The sequence below is a fragment of the Spinacia oleracea genome, chromosome 4 (assembly GCF_020520425.1).
Source record: "Spinacia oleracea cultivar Varoflay chromosome 4, BTI_SOV_V1, whole genome shotgun sequence".
NCBI classification, from domain to species: Eukaryota; Viridiplantae; Streptophyta; class Magnoliopsida; order Caryophyllales; family Amaranthaceae; genus Spinacia; species Spinacia oleracea.
In genome coordinates, this window is record NC_079490.1 from 137,361,647 (window position 1) to 137,389,437 (window position 27,791).

The 27,791-nt window shown below is 36.7% G+C and overlaps 1 protein-coding gene across 1 annotated transcript; it reads left to right on the top strand.

The window, feature by feature from the left end:
• Nucleotides 1-26,070, top strand: LOC130471939 (uncharacterized). Its single transcript, XM_056842297.1, has 4 exons — nt 1-762; nt 859-1,268; nt 11,598-13,252; nt 25,877-26,070. Exons 1-4 carry the CDS (start codon nt 1-3, stop codon nt 26,068-26,070), a joined length of 3,021 nt encoding a protein of 1,006 aa, XP_056698275.1.
• The last annotated feature ends 1,721 nt before the right edge of the window (nt 26,071-27,791 follow it).

Below are 27,791 nucleotides of genomic sequence, written 5' to 3' on the forward strand. Positions count from 1 at the left end.
ATGAACTATTCTGCTTCTCCAAGGGGAAGGATATGGGTGGGATGGAAACACCAGGTGGTGACAGTTCAATTAACAAAATGCACTAAACAACTGATACATGGTGATGTTTTAGCCAAGTCAGGGAATTTTCAAACTACATTTACTGCAGTGTATGGTTTGCACTCAGTAGAAACTAGGAGACCTTTGTGGACTGATTTGATTCAGCTGAGTACAGTTACTGTTGGGCCTTGGCTAATAATGGGAGATTTCAATGCAGTGCTTTACTCAGGGGATAGAATCAATGGTAATCCTGTCCATGATGCTGAAACCAGAGATTTTGAGGGGTGTATTGATATTGCTGATCTAGCTGAAATCAAGAGTTGTGGGCACTTCTTTTCTTGGAGCAATAAGGGGAAAGGGAATCCTAGAATTTCTTCTAGAATTGACAGAGCTCTAGGGAATATTGACTGGCATAATAAATATGTTGATGCAGTGGTTGATTTTATGAACCCTGGGTTGTCAGATCACTCACCATTGTTGTTGAATTGTAGAGTGGAGTGGGCAGCTGGAGGAAGGCCTTTCAAATTTTTCAACTATATGGCCACTCATGTGGATTTTCTGAAAATTGTCCAAGATGGTTGGGCTCAGAGATGCACTGGATCACCCATGTTTTCTTTGTGGCAGAAATTGAAAGTGGTCAAAGGTGGATTGAAGACTCTACACCAGAAGGAGTTTGCTAGACTAGATGAGAGAATTGATTTGCTCAGGCAAGAACTTGATGAGGTGCAAAGTTAATTGGCCAATGATAGCACAGACACTGAATTACAGCACAAAGAATCAGCTTGTAATGGGTTACTGAAGAAATTTTTGAAAATCCAGGAGAGTGCCTACTGGCAAAAGTCTAGAATTCAGTGGATCAAAGAGGGGGATGCAAACACTAAATTCTTTTTTAGTGCCATGGAAGAGAGAATTTCAAGGAACAACATTGATGTACTATACAATGATGCTGGAGATAAACTGGTTACCACAGATGATATCAAAGCAGAAATCAAGGGGTTTTATGTGAATCTTATTGGTACTGCAGCTCCTCATCTCACTGGTATTGATATTGAGCTTGTTAGACAGGGCAAGCAGCTTTCTCCTCTAGCTGCAGAAAATTTGATTCAGCCTGTTACCAACAAAGAGATTGATGAAGCTCTTAAAGGCATTGATGTGAACAAAGACCCAGGCATTGATGGTCTAAATGGTCTTTTTTTCAGGAAAGCTTGGGATATAGTGAAGGAGGAAGTGTATGCAGTGAAGGAAATAATGCCCTTGGTCCAAGTATGCATTCTATGTTAAGTCTAATAAGTGCGGTTCAGTATTAATTAACAAGTTAATAATTCAGTGAGATCAAGTGAGCTGAATGCCTAGCTAGAGGCCGCTTCAGTTCAAGTGGAATTAATGATATTAATCCACAGCTTACTCTTGACTGAACCCGTAGGGTGACACAAATAGTACGTAAACGGATCAAGTATTTAATGGCATTAAATACTCTATCTATGGATATTCGGAATCGACGGATCTTGGTTTCAGTGGGAGCTGAGATCGTCACAAGCAAGAAATGAATACTCCGGAAACGATGATATTGCCGGAAACGGAAATATGGATCGTATCGGAAATATAAATATTATCCAAGTCGTAGATGTTGCCGGAAACGGAAACATGGTACGTATCGGAAAATATTATCGGAAATGGAAATATTGCCGGAATCGGAAATATTGCCGGAAACGGAAATATTGTCAGAATCGGAAATATTATCGGAATCGGAAAATAATTCTTAAAACGGAAATATTAAATATTTGTTCGAAACGGAAATTAATTCCGGAATCGGAAATATTAAATATTGTTCGTATCGGAAAAGAATTCCGGAACCGGGAATTTAATCGGAAGCGTATCGTACGAATAAGCATCGGACGAGGCCTGCCGGACGAGGGCCCAGCACGAAGCCAGGCCATCGCCCAGCAAGCCAAGCGCGCCACACGAACAACCAAGGCCACGCCAGGCCCAGCGCAAGGCCAGGCCCAGCAGGCCATGGCAGCGCGCGCAGCGATGGACTGCGAGCTGTGCTGCTGCTCGCGTGGGCTTGCGGCTCGCGTGGGCCGAGCGGTCGTGTGGGCTGTGAGCGGGCATGACCTGCATGCTTGCGGGTCATGCTCGTGTGTGTGTTTGTGTCCATGCATAATTCCTAAAACTATTAGGATTTGATGTATGATTAAATTCCTATTCCTATTAGGATTATTTAATTAAATAGAGTCCTTGTAGGATTCTAAGTTTAATTAAATCGTATCCTACTAGGATTCCAGTTCCCTTTCCAAACCTCTATAAATAAGGGCCTAGGGTCATAATTTATACGAACGATTGAAGTATTCAAAGGTTGGTCAATCTTGAGGCGGATCCGGACGTACTGTGGACTATCTACGGAGGGACGACACTTGGGGTCCTAAAGACTTGTTCTTGTTCGGTTCGGGCGCAGCTAGGGAAGGCACGCTACAAAGTGTATGCATCTATACTATGCTAAATGATTATGTGTAAATAATATGCTTTCCTGGCTTTATGGTTTTTCCGCATGATTTATGTATTGTCATATGTATCATAACCTAACAGTGGTATCACGAGCCTCTTATTATTTTCATAATCTAAATTGCATGAACATGGTTAAATATTACAAATTTGCAAGAATTAAAAGGGGTGATTAATTTTCGTAATTGTTAATTAATTACAAATTGCGTTTATTTAATTATACGTACGCAGTTTTTCGGCAGTTTCTTCGTTACTCATCCAAATCGAGTGATTTTTGTGTCAATTCCGCATGTAAAAGGCATTCTAAAATTTTGACTTTGACTTCTCAAATTCGAAGCCTAACTATGACTTTTCGGAGGTTTTAGTTTTTCGAACGCAAAATTTCGTAAATTTAAGATGTTAAATTAAATATTTGCGATTCTTGTTGATAAATCTTGAATTTTTGATTGACCTACTGTATATGTTTAACAATTTTGAATACCTAGCCTTGTTAATTATGCAATCTAATTTGTAATTATGATTAATTTGTTGAAAATTGGAATAATTTAGAAATAATTTGATTTTCATAATTAGTTATAATTTAATTAGAAACCTATGATTAAAAACCACCATAAAAATTGCAAATTTATGTTAAATTTTAATTTTTATGACCTACACTTGAATCCATGTTAATCGAAAATCAATTAAATAATAAATTTTCGATTTTTCGTCCTAAAATTATGAAATTAATATTATTTATTAATTTGTCATTAATTTTGAATATAAATTTTTAATTTTATGCGACTCGCTCATATAACTTGCACGCACAAAGCAATGGACGCTACGTGTTACCCTTAAGGGGTGTTGTATAGTGCGGGCATGCGACGACGAGCAAGGGAGCTCGTCGCCCATGCGGTACGAATGCAGCGAGCAAGGGCATGGTGCACGAGCACAAGGCAGCAGCCCTGCCTTGTGTTGTGGGCTGTGAGCAATGGGCGCATGGGCAAGGGCGAGAGCAAGGCACGAGCAGTCGCGTGTGGGCAGCTAGCGTGCTTCACCACAGCGTGCACTGCCTCGCGCGCAGCGAGCGCTACGCCCAGCATCGATCGCTCGCGCGCAGCGAGCTCCAGCTCGCATGCCACTGCCTCGTGAGATGAGCGCAAGCTCGCGTGCGAGAAAGGCAAGCGCACAGCGAGCGATGGCTCGCATGAATCAAGCGCTGGGGCGCGCAGCGAGCGATGGCTCGCGTGCATCGAGCGCTGGCGCGCGCAGCGAGCATTCGCTAGCGTGTTCGATTGATGCCTTGCGATGGTGAGCAGCAGCGATGCGACGCAGCGCATGGGCTGCGCGCACATGGCCAGCGATGGCTGTGTGCGTGTGGCCCATGGCTATGCGTTGCGTGGGGTTGTTGCGTTACGATTAGATCGTTTTAAAATTTTAATTTGAAATTTTCAGTTTTCGTAATTTTAATTAATTTTAAAATTAATAATTTAAATTATTTTCTTGGATTTTAATTTTGAATATTGTAATTATAATAAATTTTATTTATTCTAATTATTTTACTAAAATTAAAGTCATGAATTAATTCAAATACGACTGAAAAATAAATTAAATTTGTGGATTCAATTATAAATTTATATGAGCTTTAAATTTTAATTAAATTTGTATGTTTCCGGTTAGACTAGAAATACATTTTTATGTTTAAAATTAGTAAAGCATATGAATTTATTGGTTTAAGTGGGAGCCCTTTTAGTCATATACTCTTGATTAGGTCTACAAATCCTTAAGGTTAAAACAACTTGATTAGAATTAATAAGGACTGAATAATTTGTAGATTATTGGTGCCCTTGATTAATTGCTGCAAATGTTTATGTGATGCATAATGTGTTTTACTAACCAGCTATGTGGGCCATTCATGATAATGAATGGGTGAATGGTATATATTGTATATGTACTGTTTTGCAGGTTATGAAGTGACTAGTATGGCCCAAATAGGATAGAAAATATGGTCTGCGTACCATTAATTTGAATGTAATTGGTCTAAAGTACCAAAATTGTTTTTCAATTCAAATATGGTCTGCGTGCCATCAAATAGTTGTAATTAGTTTTAATTATAGCTTATCCTATTTGAAGAAAATGGTGCCTCCCACGGAGATTTTCAAGACGGACTTTGAAGTTGAAGCTTCAAGATGAAGTCGGGCCATACTAGATCACATTTATCTTATGCATGCTTTAAGTTATTTATTGCTTTAAATATGTCTTAATTATGCATGAGATTGTGGCTTGATTATGTTGCATGATTAAGGATTTTAGTTCACTTAAAATCTAACCAACATAGTAAGAGCCTTAAGTTCCAAACTTAAAAATTGAGTTATAAGGTGCCATGCCAAAATATACACTTGCTTGGATATCCTTTACATCAATCTAGTAATAGTGTTCGCTCAGCGAGGTGTTACTTATTGGTCCTAAAGGGGCAAGGTACACAAATAATTGTGAGTACATGTTAGTTTTGGTGAAACTCAACGATATAAGTAAGGAGTCCTTTTATGTCGTGGCAAAATCGATAGGTTTACCTAATAAATTCTTAGACGTACCTATCAACCAAGAATAGTTTCTAGACTATTAGCAAAAGGCTTTTGCTTACCTAAAATGTTTTATAATTGAGTCGACAAACTGTGCTTAATTCTTCAATGGTTTTAGGGTCTTGGAATCATTTTATTCACACCTGCCGGAACACATAATTCGAATAAAATGCTAATGACTTGTTTGAATTGCATGATTTCTTTAATTTCAAGTTATTATTCATGATAAATGTTTAGACTTTGCATGCTTCAATGTATGTTTTAATTATTGTTTATAATTAAATATCTTGCACTGTAGTAAATCCTTTTAGAAAGGTAACAGTAAATTTCCTCGATTGGTAGTGAATCCAAGAACGATTCACGGAAATGAGAGAAAATGAGCAATTTAAAATGTACGTTTCTTTTAGCGACTTTTATGGTTGTTTTCGAATATCAAAATCGAATGGCAAACCAATTGGTGCTTGTGAATTCAAAATACAATGTAGTTTTGAGATCATAAAGCATTGAGTTTAAACGCTCAGCTTTACCAATGGTTAACAACCTAATATCTTTGTCCATTTAATTCTCGAATGAGTCTAGTCCCTAGACATTCGAATAGATCGATGCTTAGAGAACTTTAGAAGCTTCTGGTAAGATCATCTAGTTGAAACAGAATATTCAACATAAATTAAATGGTAAGAACCTTGTTGGAGTGACAATGGACATATCTAACAAAGTATAAAAGTCAACACTAAAGAATTCAATTCTTAAGACTATAAGAAAGGGTACAAGAAATAGGAAAACGAGGAACAAATGAAAGGAATTTACGATTCCGTTTCTACCTATAAGTTTATGTTTAAAGAGAAGTGACCTAGCAATCAAACTTCCTTGGTATCATATACAGCTTGAGGTTCTTGCTTCGGTAATAACTCAAACAATGGAAGCTAGGCTACACTAATGGCCTACAAGTGGGAAATGAAGCATGGCAATGCTACATTAGTTGTAGGGTCATCTAGTTTGTTTTAAAGTCCTTTCAAAGGCTGGAACTTAATGGCTATTTTATTCCATAATCAACATACCTAAATTTCTGTTTTCAAACACAGAAAGACTCACATTCAAGAAAAACAAAAACAATGTTTGTTTGTTTATTTGAATGAAATGGTCAATTACAGGTTGAGTCAATATGCTTGATTAAAACAAACAACTCTTTAAAGAACTTTACTAGGTTCAAATCAACCCCTTGATTTGAGTTCCACTAATCTTTGGCATTGTTGCTTAGACCATATCAACAAGTTAACATTCAAAAGCTCTATTTTGATGGACTTTTGAAAGTTGATTGATTTCTAGATCATTTTAAGACAACTAGTCTTACTTGTTGAAAGTAACAAAAGATATGAACTATTGTTAGAACGCCTAGACAATAGAGTTCAAAGCAAAAGAAAGATTTTATGACTTTATTATTTCACATGGATTTGAGTGAATATAGGTTTATTTACTCAAATGTGATATAAGTTGAATCTTTTTGGCTAGTTCAAAGATTCAGAAGTATAAAATCCACTTGGCAAGAAATCATAAAGATCTAGGTTGGATCATGTTGATGATTACTTGAGACCAAATATGATCATCAATGATTGTGTGTTGTAATTTCACAATCTAGGTCCATAAGATATGGCATATCTTAGTTGGAATAATCGAAGTCAATTAGTACTTGATTCGATCAATGATGGATCATAAAGACTTTTCCTATAATTTCTAAAACAAAATTCTCAACTACCACCAAACTAAACCAAATTCGTCAAAGCTATTGAAAAGTAATTTCAAAATATCTTTTCATAATATATCTAAAGAGTTCCTAAACTCAGTGGGAGCTTAGTGTTTGTTATTCAACAAACTAAGGCCCCAAGTATAGATATATGTTTCATTGTGATTTATTCAAATGAGACATAAGGGTATTGTTTCTACCACGAATTTTTGAGAACATAATGTTTGTTTGCTCGAAATGATGTCCTTTTAGAGATTCGTTTCCAAAATGACAAGTGGGAGAAAATAGACCTCGAAAGTCTTCGAGGCGAACAACAAACATAAATGGACATTCCGGAGGCTTTTCGAAGTTCTTTAGAAAATCCGAACACGTATTCTTTAAGGACTTTAGAAGTGGCTTTAAAGAATAGACATCTCTTAGAAGACTTTACAAGTGCTTCAAGGAGAACAGAATATTCAAAGGACTTTCAAGTGGCTATTGATATTCTATTGTTTGATGTTCTATACCCAAGTAGGCATAGAGTTCAGGTCACTGAATCTATGCGATTCTTCTATTAGATAGTGAAGAAACCTACAACTTGCAGTCAAACTATTATCATGTAGGTTAATGAGTTTGTGACCTGTAAGAAAGCTATGACGAAACCCAGATTCCCTAAAATGGTTAGAGGCCATATATAGACTCAAATGTTTTAAATGGTTAGAGGCCATAAAACATACTCAATGTTTTGATGACAAAATTGAAATTTTGTTGATTTGCAAGAATAGTTTCACACCTATTGGTTGCAAGTTTGTTTTAAGGATAAAAACCATCAAACATGGAATTGTGTTCACACACAAAGCTAGATTAGTTGCTAAAGGTTACAAGCAAATTCATGGCATGGATTGTGTTGAAACCTCATGCATAATCGTAATGCTCAAGTCTATAACTCAAGCAATGATTGCATATTGGTACATATGACAATTGGATGACAAAACGTATTCCTCAATCAAATGTTGGAAGAAAACTATGTACATGGCATGTCATAGGATTTGTGGATCCAAATAAATGCTTGAAAAGGAAATCTAGCTTATGAAATCTAAGTACAAATTTAAGCAAGCAATTGGGAATTAGAAATGTATTTTAGTGAAACTAATAAGTATTTTAGTTTCATAAAATGTACGTGATTCTTATAGATATATAAGAAGTTTAGTGGGAGTACATAAAACTTAATTGGTCCTATGTGTATCACACACATATCTCTCTATTGTGAAATAACATTCAAATGCTAAAAACTTAGGTTTGAAATTATTCATCAATGATGGACCAAGGCGAAACTTAGTACATACTGGGTATTAAGATCTATTTACAAAGATCTTATATTAATGTTTTGGATTAAGTAATGGCATTTACTAAATCAAACACGAAAGACTCCATTGGAGATATTCGACCCATATGAATAAATCTGAGTAAAGGATGTTTGAACTATGTATAAGCATTTACTAAGTTAAACATCAAAGAATCTAAGTAAGATTCTTAACCTATATTATATGTCAAAGAATTTAGCTGGATTTAGTATCTACTGAAACTAGATGAGCTAAAGTTACATGACTAGAATTCAATTGGGAATTATTCTGCAATTTTTTTTTATCATGTATGATATAATATGAGGATCGCCAAAAACGTATTGTATGACTTTAGGCATGACGAACATATACCAATCTCTATTGATCTAAGTGAAGATCAACTAGATTGAGATCAAGAATACTTATGGTACTTGAAAAGGTACATAGGAATAGTTCTTGATTCAAGGAAATAAAGATATGCTAAATATTGATGCTACACGCATAAACACTGGCACAGGATCAAGCAAGACCCTTTGGAGTTAACCATTGATAAGGACGAGATATAGAGCATCGTGTTTTGAAATGGCAACATGGATTGGAGACCATGAGTTGTTGCGTGGGAAATTAAATATTAATTTCTATGTTCTAAGATACAGCTGGAAAGTATTCCACATATCTTTGAACTGCTTGGATAAGCAAATCCAAACAAAGCATCACTAGCAACCTATACAGTTGAAGTAAAAGTAATTATTGCCTAAGAAGCAATAAAACAGGGTTGTTTAAGTTAAAGAGTTCTTCACTGAACTTGGGTAGATCACATGTCTGTTGACTTAATAGTTCTTCATTGCAAAATGCGTAGAACCACTATTGTAGCAAGAAAGACTAGATCACAAAATAAACAAACTCAAAAGATCTTATCATCTATCTCGAACAACATTCGATGAAAAGGATATTAAGATTGGCAAAGCATGATACCTAAACCTATGCAACAAGTGAGAAACAACACTCACATTGTGGCACCGGAAATCAAGCATAGCTTTGAATTTCATGAATTGTTTTAAAGATGGGTTTGAGGCCCATGGTTGTAAAACATTGGGGTTGAACATTTATCATATATGAAATGTATTTTCATATTCCATTTAATCTTGGTTTAGTATTAAATGATGAGTCCCTTCAATTTGACAATATATTAAAGATAGACTGTCAGGACCAGTCCTGTGACTAAGAAATGTCTATCAAGTGAACTTGAATGTCAAAAGTTGAAAATGGTCCTTGGTCGGAGTTTTCTATAAAATTGGACGCATAGAAAAAGTTAGACGACTAGAATGCAAGATGACTAGTAGTTCTGTTTCTTGAACTATGTGGACATGGCAATGTCATAATCATTTGCATAGATACTTACTTTGGGAAGACTAGTATCGGACAAGACCTATGAAACTTTACTGTAAGAGATGAAAATCTGTCATAAGTAAATTTCATGAAAATTATTAGACACTAAATCCTCAATACCTGAGTGATTTGAGATTACTTGTTTGAGAACTGGTTGCTTTGACGTTGACCAACCGTCGCACCGTAAAAGGAGGCTATAAAGGCAACGCTCAGGTAATCACCTATCAAACGAAGTCTAATCTCAAGATCGCAAGATTGGGATTGTCCTCCCATAAATTGGGATGAGATGCTTAAAAGTTGTACAAGGCCACTCGGAGAGCTAGAAACTGTGAAATGCATGGCCGTGCTCGGATGAATCATAGGCTATGATTATCTGTTTATTTGATCAGTTGAACTCTGAAACCGAGGAACACCTCTGGACATAATAAGGATGACAACTCTTACCTTATGTTCAAGAGCAAGCATCGAGCGACAAAGGAATTAGGAAATGCACACTTGTCCCTAAGGACAAGTGGGAGACTGAAGGAAATAATGCCCTTGGTCCAAGTATGCATTCTATGTTAAGTCTAATAAGTGCGGTTCAGTATTAATTAACAAGTTAATAATTCAGTGAGATCAAGTGACCTGAATGCCTAGCTAGAGGCCGCTTCAGTTCAAGTGGAATTAATGATATTAATCCACAGCTTACTCTTGACTGAACCCGTAGGGTCACACAAATAGTACGTAAACGGATCAAGTATTTAATGGCATTAAATACTCTATCTATGGATATTCGGAATCGACGGATCTTGGTTTCAGTGGGAGCTGAGATCGTCACAAGCAAGAAATGAATACTTCGGAAACGATGATATTGCCGGAAACGGAAATATGGATCGTATCGGAAATATAAATATTATCCAAGTCGTAGATGTTGCCGGAAACAGAAAAATGGTACGTATCGAAAAATATTATCGGAAATGGAAATATTGCCGGAATCGGAAATATTGCCGGAAACGGAAATATTTTCAGAATCGGAAATATTATCGGAATCGGAAAATAATTCCGAAAACGGAAATATTAAATATTTGTTCGAAACGGAAATTAATTCCGGAATCGGAAATATTAAATATTGTTCGTATCGGAAAAGAATTCCGGAACCGGGAATTTAATCGGAAGCGTATCGTACGAATAAGCATTGGACGAGGCCTGCCGGACGAGGGCCCAGCACGAAGCCAGGCCATCGCCCAGCAAGCCAAGCGCGCCACACGAACAACCAAGGCCACGCTAGGCCCAGCGCAAGGCCAGGCACAGCAGGCCATGGCAGCGCGCAGCGCGCGCAGCGATGGGCTGCGAGCTGTGCTGCTGCTCGCGTGGGCTTGCGGCTCGCGTGGGCCGAGCGGCCGTGTGGGCTGTGCGCGGGCATGGCCTGCATGCTTGCGGGTCATGCTCGTGTGTGTGTTTGTGTCCATGCATAATTCCTAAAACTATTAGGATTTGATGTATGATTAAATTCCTATTTCTATTAGGATTATTTAATTAAATAGAGTCCTTGTAGGATTCTAAGTTTAATTAAATCGTATCCTACTAGGATTCCAGTTCCCTTTCCAAACCTCTATAAATAAGGGCCTAGGGTCATAATTTATACGAACGATTGAAGTATTCAAAGGTTGGTCAATCTTGAGGCGGATCCGGACGTACTATGGACTATCTACGGAGGGACGACACTTGGAGTCCTAAAGACTTGTTCTTGTTCGGTTCGGGCGCAGCTAGGGAAGGCACGCTACAAAGTGTATGTATCTATACTATGCTAAATGATTGTGTGTAAATAATATGCTTTCCTGGCTTTATGGTTTTTCCGCATGATTTATGAATTGTCATATGTATCATAACCTAACATGCAGCTGTTAAGCATTTCTTTCAGACAGGGCATATGCTGAGGCAAGTGAATAATACTGTGGTTACCTTGGTACCAAAGATTCAGAATGCAACTCAGGTTAAAGATTACAGGCCCATTGCCTGTTGTACTATGATCTACAAGCTGATATAAAAAATTATGACAAATAGAATGCAACCAGTCTTTGGAGAAATAGTGGGTTCCGCACAATCTGGGTTTATTCCAGGGAGAGTCATTTCTGATAACATCCTAATGGCTACTGAGTTGGTAAAATGCTATTCCAAGAAACATGTGTCCCCTAGATGTATGATTAAAGTAGACCTTAAAAAGGCCTATGATTCCCTGGAATGGCCTTTCTTGAAGAGTATGTTGCAAGAACTGGGCTTTCCTGATAAGTTTGTAAAGTGGATTATGTCTTGCCTATGCTCAGTGTCTTATTCTATTCTGGTGAATGGGTTTCCTTCCAAGCCAATTCCTTCTCAGAATGGGTTGAGACAGGGTGATCCAATGTCACCATTCCTGTTTGCAATAGGAATGGAATATCTTTCTAGATGCTTGTCATCCCTCAACAATTCAAAAGGGTTCAGATTTCACCCAAGATGTAAAAGAATAGAGCTGACTCACATGATGTTTGCATATGACTTACTAATGTTTTCTAGGGGAGATGATGCTTCTGTTTCTCTCCTTTTTGAGGCTTTCTCTAAATTTTCTGCTGCTTCTGGTTTGGAAGCTAATATGATGAAGAGTGAACTGTATTTGGCTGGTGTGCCTGATTCTGTAGCTCACAGTATCCTAGCTAAGATTGGCATCCCTAGAGGTTCTTTCCCCTTTAAGTACCTTAGTGTCCCCCTCTCAACTAGGAAACTGAGCTTTGCAGACTGTAAGCCTCTGATTGAGAAGACTGTAGCAAGGGTCAGAAGTTGGTCTGCAAAACTACTCAGTTATGCTGGAAGGTTGCAACTGGTTAGATCAGTTTTATTTGGCATCCAGTTGTACTGGTGTCAGATATTCATTATGCCTAAGAAGGTGTTGAAAGAAATTCAAAGAATCTGTAGGTGTTTCTTGTGGACTGGAGCTGAAGGGAACTCAAGGAAAGCACTAGTTGCTTGGGATCAGTTGTGCTTGCCTAAAGTTTGTGGGGGTTGGAACCTTAAAGACTTACCTCTGTGGAACAAGTCAGCTGTTGCAAAACACTGCTGGGCCTTGTCCTTAAAAGCTGATAAGTTGTGGGTGAAATGGATCCACACATACTATGTGAAGCATAATGATTTATGGACCATGCCAATTCCCAATGGCCTTTCTTGGTCATTAAAGAACATTTGGCAACAAAGGGAGACTCTGAGTAGTCCTGGTGATATGCAGAAGTTTGTAACTTCAGGGAAATTTAAGATTCAGAGGCTGTATAATCATTTGAGGCAACAAGGGGAACCTGTGAGATGGAAGAGAATTGTGTGTAACAGCCATGCTAGCCCAAAAAGTGTGTTTATTGTGTGGTTGGCCCTGCAGGATAGACTTGCAACTAAAGATAGGCTGAGAAGATGGAATATTATTGTAGATAGTGTCTGTAGCCTGTGTCACAACACTGATGAAAGTAGAGATCATCTTTTCTTTGAGTGTAGTTATTCTGCTGAAATATGGAGCCAGGTTCTGCAGAGAAGTGGAATTCATAGAGCTTCTGGAACTTGGAATGAAGAGGTGCAGTGGGTTCAGAAAGTAAGCAGGAGTACTAGAAGCAAAGCTAGATTGTGTAATAGTCTGTTCTGTGAAACTGTGTATTCTATCTGGTTAGCTAGGAATTCTAAAATTTTCTCTAACCAGTTTGAAAGTAGCTTATGTAGTGTAAACAAAATTTTGTTTAGGGTAGCTTGTAATAGCTAGTTGTTGCTTTGCCTGTTGTGGCTGTGGCTTGGTTGTTCTGGAGTTAGGGTTTTTTGCCCTCTTGGTAATTAATAAAACCTTATTACTTGCCAAAAAAAAAAAAAAATGTTGAAATCTTTTTCACCAAGTTGGAATGCTTGAACTATTTTGGATAAATCTAGCAATCGTTGCATATGGAAATATGGCAATTGGAAAATGAAAAACCTTCCTCAATTGGACTTGTAGAAAGGAATTGTGTATATCACACAATATAAAAGTTTTGGATGCTAGATAAAGAAGCAAGCTTAAGAAATCTATTCGTAGATTAATGCATCCAAGTGGGAATTCGAACATATTTTTCAACAAAGGCTATTGAGAAATCATAACTTTGTGAAAATATGAATCATCTTATATATATATGAGGAGTTTAGTGGGAGCTAAGTCAAATTTATTGGTCCTATACATGAGATACATATCTCTCTATTAAAAATGACACTCAAATTCTAAAGGGTTAGATTTGAAAGTATTTGTCAATATTAGAACCATGGAGAAACTTAGAACATACTGGGTTAAAGATCTATTGGATAGGATCTAAAGCATTATTTGGATTTTGTAAAAGTAATTACTAAATCAAACACAAATGAGAGACTCAAAAGAGACTCTCAACCCATGAGAGTAAGTCTAAGTAATAAATATTTTAACTAAGTATAAAGCTAAGTTGTTATTAATAAAGTTAAACATAAAGGACATTGAAGAGAAACCTTCACCTTATGTCACATGGCAATGCCAAGATTTTATCAAGATTTGGTATCTCTTGAAACAGAATAAGCTAAACGCTACATGGATAGATTTTAAAATACAAATGGTATTTGCATTACAATCAATCATGTATGATGTGATATATTGATCGCTAAGATAACTCGTAAATGTTGAATCATGACGAGTTTATACCAATCCCTCTTGGTCTAGATCAAAGATCACTAGAATAATATCAAGAACATCAAGTACATTTGAACATGTAGGATGAGCACTTGATAAGGGGAAATGAAGATGAACTAAAGTTTGATGCTACATGCATTGGCCTAACCAAAAGTTGGATCTGGTTGTTAGGCAAACCACAAACATGCATGGGCAATTAAGCGTCGTGATTAAAAGGTGGTAACATAGGTTCTAAACCATATGTGATGCATGGGAAACTGAATCAATGATTAGTTTCCGAGTTCTCAGTTGAAAGATGTATCTCCCACATCTCTTTGAACTGGTTAGAGTATTCCAAAAGGGGAAGCATCATTTGCATTATACATTATTGAAATGAATTCATTATTGCCTAAGAAGCAATAAAAGGGAATCGTTTCTGGTGGGAGTTCTTCAATGAACTCGGGTTGATCACAAGTCTGCTATGCAGATGATTTTCTATTTTAAATATGAGAATCATTCTAACAACAATTAAAGACTAGATCATTCTATAAACATATTCAAATATATTTTCATCTTACATCGAAAGGTTTTCTATAGAAAGGATGCTATGAATAGCAAACTATGATAAACTAAACCTTTGCAACAAATGAGATACAGCACTCATATGCAGAAATGGAATCAAGTTTGAGTTTCATAAGTTTTTTAAGTATTGGGTGAAAGGCCCACATCTTAATGGTGATTGGAACCTATTCCTCAAAACCTGAGTGGTTATGGCTGCTTGTTTGAGAATTTGTTCACTTTGATGCTCGCTAAACGTCGCACCGTAAAAGGAGACTATAAAAGCAGTTATTGGGCGTACTATGAATCAAAATAAGTTGTTCATAAGTTACAAGAAGGGATTGTCCTCCTATTTTTGATAGGAAATGGTGTTGTTGTTGTACAAGGCCTCTCGCGGAGTTAGATACTGTGAAAATTCATGGCCGTGCTCAGAATGGTTAAGGCTTAACCTTCTGTAAAAGTTTAACAGTTGAACTTAGTAATTCGAGAAACACTTCTGGACCTAATAAGGATGGCTTGGATCTTACCTTATATTCAGTAAGTAGCACTAAGAGACAAAGGAATTAGAATGCACACTTGTCTAAAGGACAAGTGGGAGACTGAAGGAAATATGTCCTTTACCCAAGGTATATTGGTCCAATACCAAGGTTCAGATTAATTACGAATAATTAATTCAGTGAGATCAAGTGATTGGAACAGCTAGCTGAAGCAATGCTTCCGATCAGTGAGTTGTGATCAATATTTGGCTCACAGCTTACTCTTGACTGAACCTATAAGGTCACACCATTGGCATGTAACAGATCATCGGATTAAATGAATCGAAAATTCATTTAATAGCTTTTCGGAAATTAGTTCGGAAAACATAATCATACAACTTAACATTGGATCGTAAAATCGTATATCATGTTGCGCATATTCGTAAGCTAGGCACAACGAATAATCGTATCATAACATAATGGATCGTCAAGTACAAAACAATAAATGAATTATCGATTGATAATTAAGAAAACACGAAAGCAAGCCCACAAGCAAGGCAACAAGGCACCAAGGCACAAGGGCCCATGGCTTTGCTGCCTCGGCCATGCACGTACAAAGAAGGGCAGTAGCAGCATCAGCAAAGGCCCGCGGCCCAACTGCTGGCTGCGATGCTATGCGTGTTGTTTCCTTGGGCTAAGCTAGCTGGTCAAGGCCTTGCGGTTTTGGCCAGCTAGCTTGGTTGGTTAAAAGGTTATTTTAATAACCTAAAACCAATGTTTTCCTAATTCTAATGCAATCGGATTATTCTAACCTAAGGCAAGAAAACCTGATTCTCTTTGTGCCTCCATTTGAGTGTTCATCCCAACAACAAACAATATTGAGTGAGGTTTAAGCCATCAATCTCTAGATGGATATGAACGTGTCGGTGAACCAAGTAGAGGAACGATATTTGGAGTTCTTGTTCGTGTTCGTGTTCGTGTTCGTTGAACTAATTAAGGGAAAACACGCTACAAAAATAAGTAATGCTTGATCTGTACTTTATACATGCTTCCTGGCTTTCGGGTTATTCCTCTATCATGTTATGTATTTAACTATAAACCCCTACACATATATGATTTCCATTTTAAATTATTCACAATAGTGGAGAAAATGAGCCCATACTTTCGAGAACTACTCGCAAACAAGATCAGTCAAAACTCATCTAAACATTTGTTAAGTTAATAAAGGTACAATATTGAACAAATAATGTAAGATTGTTATAATTTAACTAAGCTCGAGCAATTTCATTATCGACTCGTTAACAATTCGTTTGAATTCGTTTTTAAGCGTTCCGTGTTTAACTGAAATTAAATTTCTCGTTACTATTAAAATTTTAAGAATATGATATGAAATGTGCATTATTAGACATGCAATAGAAATTGAAACATCATTATTGAACCGAAGAATCATGTCACAATTCAAAACAAGCCCATAATTGGGTTAACTTGGCTAAAACTCCTTTCTTTTATCCGTTAAAATTCATTTGGTTAATAAATTTTCTATACAATTTTAACACTAGATTATCTTAAAAACCTTTAAGGTAATTAACAAGATAAAGCCGAGGGTAAAATCGAGAAAATTGAAATTTTAATTTAATTGAAAAACATTGGTTTTGCATATTAATTAAAGTATATTAATCAAAATATATTAATTGAAAAGTAAGGAAATATAACATTTATTTTGAAACACTTGATCTAAACTTGTTTAGCGTAACTACCAACAACGTAGATGGAAATTTCCAAAACACAATATATACTGACAATGTTGTTACCGGGTGTATTGGTTGAGTCCATGTAAGTTGTTGGTAGGTATCCTTGAATACTATTTAGATATAAGTATTTCAAAATAAATGCTATTTTTCTTTTGTTTTCATTTATATACTTCAATACTCCTAGTAGCTTCCATGGCCTCATACGCACATTATTGTTGGGTTATGTTATGGTGGTTTCCATATATGTTGTTGGTAGTTACCTTAAACAAATTTTAAATCCAAATACTTCTTAATTTCCGTCTTTGTTTTTTCCCATAACTTTAAATAATAATCAAGCTTATAAATTATATTTAAAAAGATAATTGCCAAAAAAAAAATATTTAGAAAACAAATAAGAAAAAAAAAGCAACTAAAAACTTAAACAAATTAAGCTATAAATCAAAATCAAAATCAAAATAAATTTAGGTATTCTTTTAAGATTTTACACCTATTTCTCGGAAGTTTGAGGCCATGAAAGCTACAGCCTACTGGGAGTATGAGGGAGAAGATGATGAACAGTGCGTTGAAATGGAAAACACGATGAGAGCTGCCGATTTTAAAACTTATTATAGAATTTTGGCCATCGCCAAACATAAGGTTAGACATGACCAAACAAACAATTGAATCTTGAATCTTAAATAATTCAACTATAAAATGATTTAAACAAAGAAAATAAGTAACCTTTGTGTATTATTTTATAGCTTCATTAGTTTAATTAATGGTTTTTATTTTTTTACTCATAATTATATTATTTATTTATGTATTAAAACCAATAAAAATGATAATTAAGCTTATAAATTATATTGAAAACACAAATAAGATAAATAATAAAAGTAATTAAAATATTAAACAAATTAAGCTATAAATAAAAATTAAATTACGAAAAGTAAAATAATTAAACAATAAATTACTTAAGGTAATACTATTAACATAGATGGACATTACCAACATAACTCGAACAATCAAATATTTTGTGAAGATATGAAATTAAATAATTTATTACGATTATATAAACATTGTTAGATTAAAAAACTCATTGATGGATTCTCCAAAGTATATATAACCCATGATCTTGAACGATTTAAGAGAATAAGGTTTGAAGTAACTTAATTAAGGTTATGTTCATTGATATAGTAATTTAATTGAAGTATATTGGGTTTTCATATAAATTATTGATAAATGGTCTTTATATTACCTTTCAAAACAAAATATTCTCCTATTCAATAAATATTTGAAATGGAAGTCGGGTTTCAGTTTTGCATAGTAATTGAAGTATATGAATGAAAAAAGGAATAAAAAAATAATATTTACGGTTTTTTCATGAAATGCCCCTAAGGTTTGCAAAAATGCACCAAATACCCTCACGTCTTTTGAACCACATAATATAGCCCTAAATATCCGTAATGTTCATGAGATGCACCTTGAGTTAACGGACGTTAGTCTGCCGTTAGTCGCCTTTTACTATTTTTCCCTTAATTTTGTTATGGCGCCATTTGACTCTCACCCCTTGAAAGACACTAAAAAAAAAGAACTTCTCATCTTCTCATATTCTTCTCTTTCTCTCTCCTCTCCCCTGTTCTTCTTCAAGATTCAACTCTACTCAAAACCTAGTAATTCTGGGTAGATCATCATTGTTCTTGTGAAATTTTCTGCGCACCTTAAAGGCGAGTTTGTGGGTGTGATTTTGGTTCATTCACGACAAAAAAGGGAGAAAATTGAGGCGATTTACAACACGAGTTAGTGGCGAAGAGGAAGCGCCATTTTTAAAGTTAGATAATCTACTTCCAGGTAATAATCTCTTCGTCGCTGTATTTTTTTGCTTGTAAAGTAGTATTTTTTTGCGAAATTGATTAGGGTTAGGGTTTGTGAAATTGTCATTTATTTTTTTGAAATTGCGCTAATATGTTGTTAGTGTTAGTGATTGTTAGTGTTTGTTTTTCCTGGAAATTTATTGTTTATTGATGAACTTGATTATTAGATGTTGGTTATTGATCAATTGTCGTTGTTGGAATGAAAATTCATTCATGTTTTTTTTCTTTATTTTTTCCTTTAAGATGACTGATATTTGGTTGTTACTGCATTAAGGATCACATAGCTTTAATATTAGAGTTACAGACATGGAAAAAATTGTTTGTTGAAGTTGTTTCTGGATATATGTTTGAGGAATCAATTAATCAAGATGTTTTTTTACCTAATACCTTTACCTTGTTTATTGAGTCTCCTTGTAGTAAGGTTGATATGAATGATTGTAAGACCTTAAAGCTTATGTGGGGATGGAATTGAAGGAAATAATGCCCTTAGTACAGGTATGCATTCAACGCTAAGTCTAATAAATGCGGTCCAGTATTAATTAAACAAGTTAAAAATTCAGTGAGATCAAGTAAGCTGAATGCTTAGCTAGAGGCCGCTTCAGTTCAAGTGGAATTAATAATATTAATCCACAACTTACTCTTGACTGAACCCGTAGGGTCACACAAATAGTACGTGAACGGATCAAGTATTTAAGTGAATATATTATTCATTAAATACATTATTTATGAACATTCGGAACGACAGATCTTGGTTCCAATGGGAGCTGAAATCGTCAAAAGGAAAAATATATAATGATCCAGAAACGATGATATTGCCGGAAACAGAAATATGGATCATGAAGGAAATATAAATATTATCCAAGTCGTAGATGTTGCCGGAAACGGAAACATGGTTCGTATCGGAAAATATTATCGGAAATAGAAATATTGCCGGAAACAGAAATATTACCGGAATCGGAAATATTGTCGGAATCGGGAAGTATTAAATATTTGTTCGAATCGGAAATAAATCCCGGAATCAAAAATATTAATTATTTGTACGAATCGGAAATGAATTCCGGAATCGGAAAACAAACCGGAAGCGCGACATGCGAACGATCGACGAACGAGCTTGCGAGACGCAAGGCCCAGCGCCTAGCAAGCCCGCGCGCGGAGCAGCGAGGCAAAGGGGCCGAGCAGCAGCGCCCAACGAGATGGGCCGCGTGTTGCTTGCGGCCAATGCCCAGCGCTCATGGGCCGAGCAAAGCAGCAGCACCCACTCGTGGGCTGCGGGATGCGGGGTTGCGTGCTACAAGACCAAAGCCTTGGCCTGCTAGGATTGCTTGCTTGTCAAGTAATCGTGTTTTCCTAATTCTACAAAATTTGGATGCTTTAGTTAAATCTGAAATACTTAAGTATTTGATTAAACCTAAAATTCTAATGATATTATTTCACTAGAATCCTAATTGATTTAGTTAATCGATTCCTAGTAGAATTCAAACTCCGTTATTTCCACCCTATAAATATGTGGTTCATGATCACAAATTATAATACAATTTAATATACTATTCTAACATATTAGATTCAAGAGAGAATTTAATACTTGCCTAATATTATTGTGAGTTTCCCGAGTGCACATAAAACCTTAGATAATATTCTAGTTAATTGAATCTAAGGCGGATCCGAACGTGCTGTGGACTATCTACGGAGGGGCGACATTTGGAGTCCTATACTTGTTCTTGTTCGGTTCGGGAGCAGCTAGGGAAGGCACGGATCACATTGTATGTATACTAATTATGCTAATTGACTATGTGGCAATTAATTTGGAATTCTGGCTTTATGGTTTTTCCGCATTAATTATATTGTTTATATTTTTCATAAGCTTACAGTGGTATCACGAGCCTCTAATTAATTCCATAATCAATTATAGTTAACATGGATTAAATTTTATAAATTTGCAATGAATTAAAAGGGTGATTAATTTCGTGTATGTAATTAATTGCAAATTCGTACGATTATTTGATTATATGTTCGCAGGATTTTTCGGCAGTTTTGTCAATAATGGTCGGAATCTTATGTTTTTATATTGAGTTTCGCATGTAAACGAAGTTTTAAAATTTTGATAAAAATCAAAGATTTGACACCGAACCCAGAATTCCCAAATTCGAAGCCTAACTATGACTTTTCGCAGGTTTTAGTTTTTTCGAATGCAAAATTTGTAATTTTTATGATGTTAAATTAAATATTTGCTAATCTTGTATGTAAATCTTGAATCTATGATTGACCTATTGTATATGTTTAATAATTTTGTTTAGGATGTTAAATTAAATATTTAGTAATCTTGTATGTAAATCTTGAATCTATGATTAGCCTAATCTTGTTAATTATACAACCTAATTTGTAATTGTAATTAATTTGTTGAATTTCAAATAATTTAGAATTTGTTTAGAATTTCATAATTAATTGACAATTTAATTAGGATCCTATGATTAAAAAACCACCATCAAATTTGTTAAAATTGTAAAGTTTTAAAATTTTATGACCTAGATTTTATTCCCTAAAAATAAATGTAATCGGAAATTAATTTGAATAGTAAATTTTCAAATTTTCGCCTAAATTTAGTGAAATTAATATGAATTATTAATTTGTCGTTAAATTTAAAATATAAAAATTATTAATTTTTATAAAACCGATCACCAATCTTTCACGCACGAAGCAATGGAAGCTAAGTGTTACCCTTAAGGGGTGTTGCATAGTGCGGGCACGCGACGACGAGCAAGGGAGCTCGTCGCCCATGCGGTACGAAGCAATGAGCTGAGCAAGCAAGGCATGCGCGACAGGCTAGTCCCTGTGCCGTGTGTGCTGTGCGGCTGGTCGAGAAAATTGGGATGCATCGTAGAGCAAGGCACGAGGCAAGGTAACAAAAAACGAGCAAGGGAGCTCGCGTGCCGCTGCTCATGCCACTGCCCAGCGTGCAGCCAACGAGAAGCATTTAGCACGCACATCACGAAGTTGATGCGCTGCTGTGGTGCATCACTCGGCCAGCAGCTACGCGGGCCCTGGGCGCTGCGGAGTTGGTGCTTGGGCGAGGCATGGGCTTCGGCCTATGGCCTTGCCTTGGTACGTTTGGGTCGTTTTGTTTATGTTTCGGTTGAAAACGATTTTAATTAAATTTAATTTCGTAATTTAATATTTTCTCGGAATTTAAATTTGATTAATTTAATTATTATAAATTATTTTATACTAATTATTTTACTAAAACTAAAACCTTGATAAAATTTAAATTAATTAATTTTAATCAACTGAAAATAAATTAAGGGATTTAATTATTATTTTTTATGAGCTTTAAATTTTAATTAAATTTGTAAGTTTCCGGTTGGACTAGGAAATACAATTTTATGTTTAAAATTTTTAAATCATGTAAAGGTTTTAGTGGGAGCTTTTAGTTATTAAACTCTTGATTAGGTCTACATTCCTTTAAGGTTAAAACAACTCGATTAAAACTAATAAGGTTGAATAATTTGTAGATTGTTGAAACCTTTGATTAGTTGCTGCAAATGTTTATGTGATGCATGATTTTTTCTACTAACTTGCTATGTGGGCCATTCATTGATAAATGAATGGGTGAATGGTATATTGTAAATGTACTGTTTTGCAGGTTATGGAAAGTGACTAGTATTGTAAATGTACTGTTTTGAGGATTCAAAGAATGCTAAAAGGTATGCAAGCTTAAGAAATCCATTTACGGATGGAAGCAAGCATCAAGGAGCTGGAATATACGTTTTGATGAAGCGGTCAGTGACTTTGGCTTCCTCAAGAACGCATAAGAATCTTGTGTACATATACAAGAAGGTCAGTGGGAGCAAAACTTCTTTTCTAGTATTATATGTCGACGAGATATTAATTATCGAAAATGACATTCCTATGTTGAACTGTGTTAAGATTTGGCTTGGGAAATGTTTTTCGATGAAGGATCTAGGAGAAGAAAAGTACATACTAGGCATCAAGATCTACCAAGATAGATCTAAAAAGATGATTGGACTTAGTCAAAGCACTTATATCAATAAGGTGCTTGAAAGGTTCAATATTGCAGACTCCAAGCGAGGCTACCTACCCATGTCTCATGGAATGACTCTAAGCAAGACACAGTGCACAAAAACACCGGATGAGCGTAGACGAATTAGTGGGATTCCATATGCATCATTGATTGATTCAATAATGTATGCTATGATATGTACACGCCCGGATGTTGCGTACGCACTCAGTGTTACGAGCACATTGGACTGATGCTAAGAGTATTCTAAAGTACTTGAAAAGGCACAAAGATGATTTCTTGGTCTATGGTGGAGATGATGAATTAATTGTTAAAGGCTATAAGGACGCAAGTTTCGAAACCGACAAAGATGATTTTAGATCACAGTCTGGGTTTGTCTTTTGCCTCAACGGAGGTGCAGTAAGCTGGAAAATTGCTAAACAGAGCACCATTGTGGATTCTACAACTAAAGGCGGAGTACATTGCTGCACATGAAGAAGCAAAGGAAGCTATTTAGCTAAGGAAGTTCATAGGTGAACTTGGTGTAGTCCCATCCATTAAAGGACCAATAGCTCTATATTGTGACAATAACGGAGCTATTGCACAGGCAAAGGAGCCTAGACACCACCAGAGAGTCAAGCATGTACTTCGTAGATTTCACCTTCTACGAGAGTTCGTTGAAAGAAAAGAAGTCGAGATAAGCAAGATTGGAACTGATGACAATATCTCAGATCCATTAACTAAACCTCTGCCGCAAACGAAGCACAACTCGCACACCGCTGCTATGGGAAGAAAGCATGTTGGAGAATGGCTTTGATGTCCTTAATAAATGTTTTAAAGTTTTAGAGTTTAATACTTTGTAAAAAGTTTTGGTTAACCATTCATATAAATTAATAGAATTCATATTTCCATTTAATTTGTGGTGTATTAAATGATGAGTCCTTTCAATTTGACGATATATTCAAGATAGACTGTCAGGACCAATCCTGTGACTAAGAAATGTCTATCAAGTGAACTTGAATGTCAAAAGTTGGAGAAGGTCTCTGGTCGGAAGTTTTCTATAAAGATGGACGCATAGAAAACGCTAGACGACTAGAGTGCAAGATGACTAGTAGTTTTGTTTCTTGAACTATGTGGACATAGCAATGTCGCAATTATTTGCATAGATACTTACTTGAGAAGATTAGTATCGGACAGACCTATGAAACTTTACTGTAAGAGATGAAAATCTGTCATAAGTAAATTTCAATACATTATTAGACACTAATCCTCAATACCTGAGTGATTTAAGATTACTTGTTTAAGAACTGGTTACTTTGAAGTTGTCAAGCGTCGCACCGTAAAAGGAGACTATAACGGCAACGCTCAGGTAATCACCTATCAAACGAAGTCTAACCTCAAGATCACAAGATTGGGATTGTCCTCCCATAAATCGGGATGAGATGCTGAAAGTTGTACAAGGCCACCCGGAGAGCTAGAAACTGAAAAATGCATGGTCGTGCTCAGATGAATCATAGGCTATGATTATCTGTTTATTTGATCAGTTGAACTCTGAAACCGAGAAATACCTCTGGACATAATAAGGATAACTACTCTTACCTTATGTTCATGAGCAGGAATCAAGCAACAAAAGAATTAGGGAATGCACAATTGTCCCTAAGGACAAGTGGGAGACTGAAGGAAATAATTCCCTTTGTCCAAGTATGCATTCAATGCTAATAAATGTGGTTCAGTATTAATTAAACAAGTTAATAATTCAGTGAGATCAAGTGAGCTGAATGCCTAGCTAGAGGTCGCTTCAGTTCAAGTGGAATTAATAATATTAATCCACAACTTACTCTTGACTGAACCCATAGGGTCACACAAATAATACGTGAACGGATCAAGTATTTAAGTGAATATATTAATCATTAAATACTCTATTTATGAATATTCGGAAACGACGGATCTCGGTTCCAGTGGGAGCTGAAATCGTCAAAAAGCAAAATATAGAATGCTCCGAAAATGATGATATTGCCGGAAACGGAAATATGGATCATGACGGAAATATAAATATTATCCAAGTCGTAGATGTTGCCGGAAACGGAACATGGTTCGTGTCGGAAAACATTATTGGAAATAGAAATATTGCCGGAAATGGAAATATTACCGGAATCGGAAATATTAAATATTTGCTCGAATAGGAAATATTAAACATTTGTTTGAATCGGAAATGAATTCCGGAATCGGAAAACAAATCGGAAGCGCGACGTGCGATTGATCGACGAACGAGCTTGCGAGACGCAAGGCCCAGCGCCAAGCATGCTCGCACACGGAGCAGCGAAGCAAAGGGGCCAAGAAGCAGCGCCCAACAAGATGGGCCGCGTGCTGCTTGCTGCTAATGCCCAGAGCTCATGGGCCAAGCAAAGCAGCAGCGTCCACTCGTGGGCTGCGGGCTGCGGGCTGCGGGGCTGCGTGCTATACGATCAAAGCCTTGGCCGGCTAGGATTGCTTGCTTGTCAAGTAATCGTGTTTTCCTAATTCAACTAAATTTGGATGTTTTAGTTAAATCTGAAATACTTAAGTATTTGATTAAACCTAAAATTCAAATGATATAATTTATCTAGAATCCTAATTGATTTAGTTAATCGATTCCTAGTAGAATTCAAACTTCGTTATTTCCACCCTATAAATATGTGGTTCATGATCACAAATTATAATGCAATTCAATATACTATTCTAACATATTAGATTCACGAGAGAATTTAATACTTGCCTAATATTATTGTGAGTTTCCCGAGTGCACATAAAACCTTAGATAATATTCTAGTTAATTGAATCTAAGGCGGATTCGAACATGCTGTGGACTATCTACGGAGGGGCGACATTTGGAGTCCTATACTTGTTCTTGTTCGGTTCAGGAGCAGCTAGGGAAGGCACGCATCACATTGTATGTATACTAATTATGCTAATTGACTATGTGGCAATTAATTTGGAATCATGGCTTTATGGTTTTTCCGCATGAATTATATTGTTTATATTATTCAGAACCCTATAGGAATTGGGGTAAAGTCACTGCTGAAATTCGGGTTAAGGGAAGAGATAATCCAGGGTTGGTGTTTATGAATGTTGTTGCCACAATTAAGAATCATAGGAAGGAAAAAGAGAGGAAGCTTAAGGAGAGACAAGAGGAATTGTTGAGGGCTCAAAGAGAGGAGGAAGAGGAAATGAGGAAAAAATAGAAAAGGGAGAACATTTTGAGGGAAATACATGAACAAATGGAGTTCATTGTGGCTATATATGGAGGTCGCTTGGTTGATTGTGAGGACTTGACTACAGAGTATGTGAGAATCATTAGCAAAGATGATGCTGATGAGGTGATTCCAGGTGGGTCTCAACCACAACCAACACAAGATTCCCCACCCCCAATGCAAAAACCTGTTGCTTCTAAGTCAAAAGCCAAGGCTAAGCCTGCTGCTAAGAAACTGACCCCTAAAAGGAGGCCGTCTACTTCAGCTAAACCAACCACTCCACCACCTCACTCCACTCAACCCCCACCACCACAAAAGGGGGGTAGAGCTCGACCTAAGGGGTTTAGGGTTAATAAAGTGACTGCTAAGAAGGTTGAGACTTGGGTGTCCAAAGGGAAGGGCAAAGGGAGAAAGGGTACAGGTTGGTCTAAGACACCAGGGGTGTTTGCTGATGTTGGTGAGGTATTCTCAGAAGAGGAGAATGAGGATTCAGATTATGAGGAATCAGAGTCTGAACAAGAGGATGTTCTTCAAGATTGGATTGATTTTGAAGTTGAGGATGAGGTGCTTCCTGATGATGTACCTAATTTGGGGTTTGAGGACTCTCTTGATGGTTCTTCAAAGATGGATAAGGCCTATAAGAATGGTAAAATATGGACTCATTAACCATATGGGTCCATTAAGTTAGAACCTTGGTTGATATTTCCAGATAAGGCCACATTTCTTGAAGTGTTGAGAAGTTACTGCATTGAGAAGATTCCCCACCCCCAATGCAAAAACCTGTTGCTTCTAAGTCAAAAGCCAAGGCTAAGCCTGCTGCTAAGAAACTGAACCCTAAAAGGAGGCCGTCTACATCAGCTAAACCAATCGCTCCATCACCTCACTCCACTCAACCCCCACCACCACAGAAATAACTCAACCCACCACCACAGAAACAACCCAAACAACCACCACAGAAACAACCCACCAAACAACCCACCCCACCAACACAGAAACAACCCACCCCACCACCACAGAAACAACCCAAACAACCCACCCCACCACCACAACAACCACACCACCACCACAACAACCCACACCACCACCACAACAGCGCACCCCTCCACCACCACCACATGCTACTCCTCCACCACAGAGCAACCAAAATGATGAGCCTAACCATCAAACATAAGCTGATCAGCCTCAGCCAGTGAAAAAGAAGGGGGGTAGAGCTCGACCTAAGGGGTTTAGGGTTAATAAAGTGACTGCTAAGAAGGCTGAGACTTGGGTGTCCAAAGGGAAGGGAAAAGGGAGAAAGGGTGCAGGTGACACCAGGGGTGTTTGCTTATGTTGGTGAGGTATTCTCAGAAGAGGAGAATTAGGATTCAGATTATGAGGAATCAGAGTCTGAACTAGAGGATGTTCTTCAAGATTGAATTGATTTTGATGTTGAGGATGAGGTGCTTCCTAATGATGTACCTAATTTGGGGTTTGAGGACTGTCTGGATGGTTCTTCAAAGATGGATAAGGCCTATAAGAATGGTAAAATATGGACTCATCAACCATATGGGTCCATTAAGTTAAAACCTTGGTTGATCTTTCTAGATAAGGCCACATTTCTTGAAGTGTTGAGAAGTTACTGCATAAAGTTGGGGTTTGGGCTTAGTGTTGAGAGGGCTGACAATAGGAGGTATACAACAGTGTGTGCAGTAGAAACATGTGACTGAAGGATT

Coding starts and splice junctions, on each gene's coding strand:
- LOC130471939 (XM_056842297.1), top strand. CDS start 1: ATGAACTATTCTGCTTCTCCAAGGGGAAGGATATGGGTGGGATGGAAA. Junction 1,269..11,597: donor GATATAGTGAAGGAGGAAGT/GTATGCAGTGAA, acceptor TATGACAAATAG/AATGCAACCAGTCTTTGGAG. Junction 13,253..25,876: donor TTTCTCTAACCAGTTTGAAA/GTAGCTTATGTA, acceptor TATATTATTCAG/AACCCTATAGGAATTGGGGT.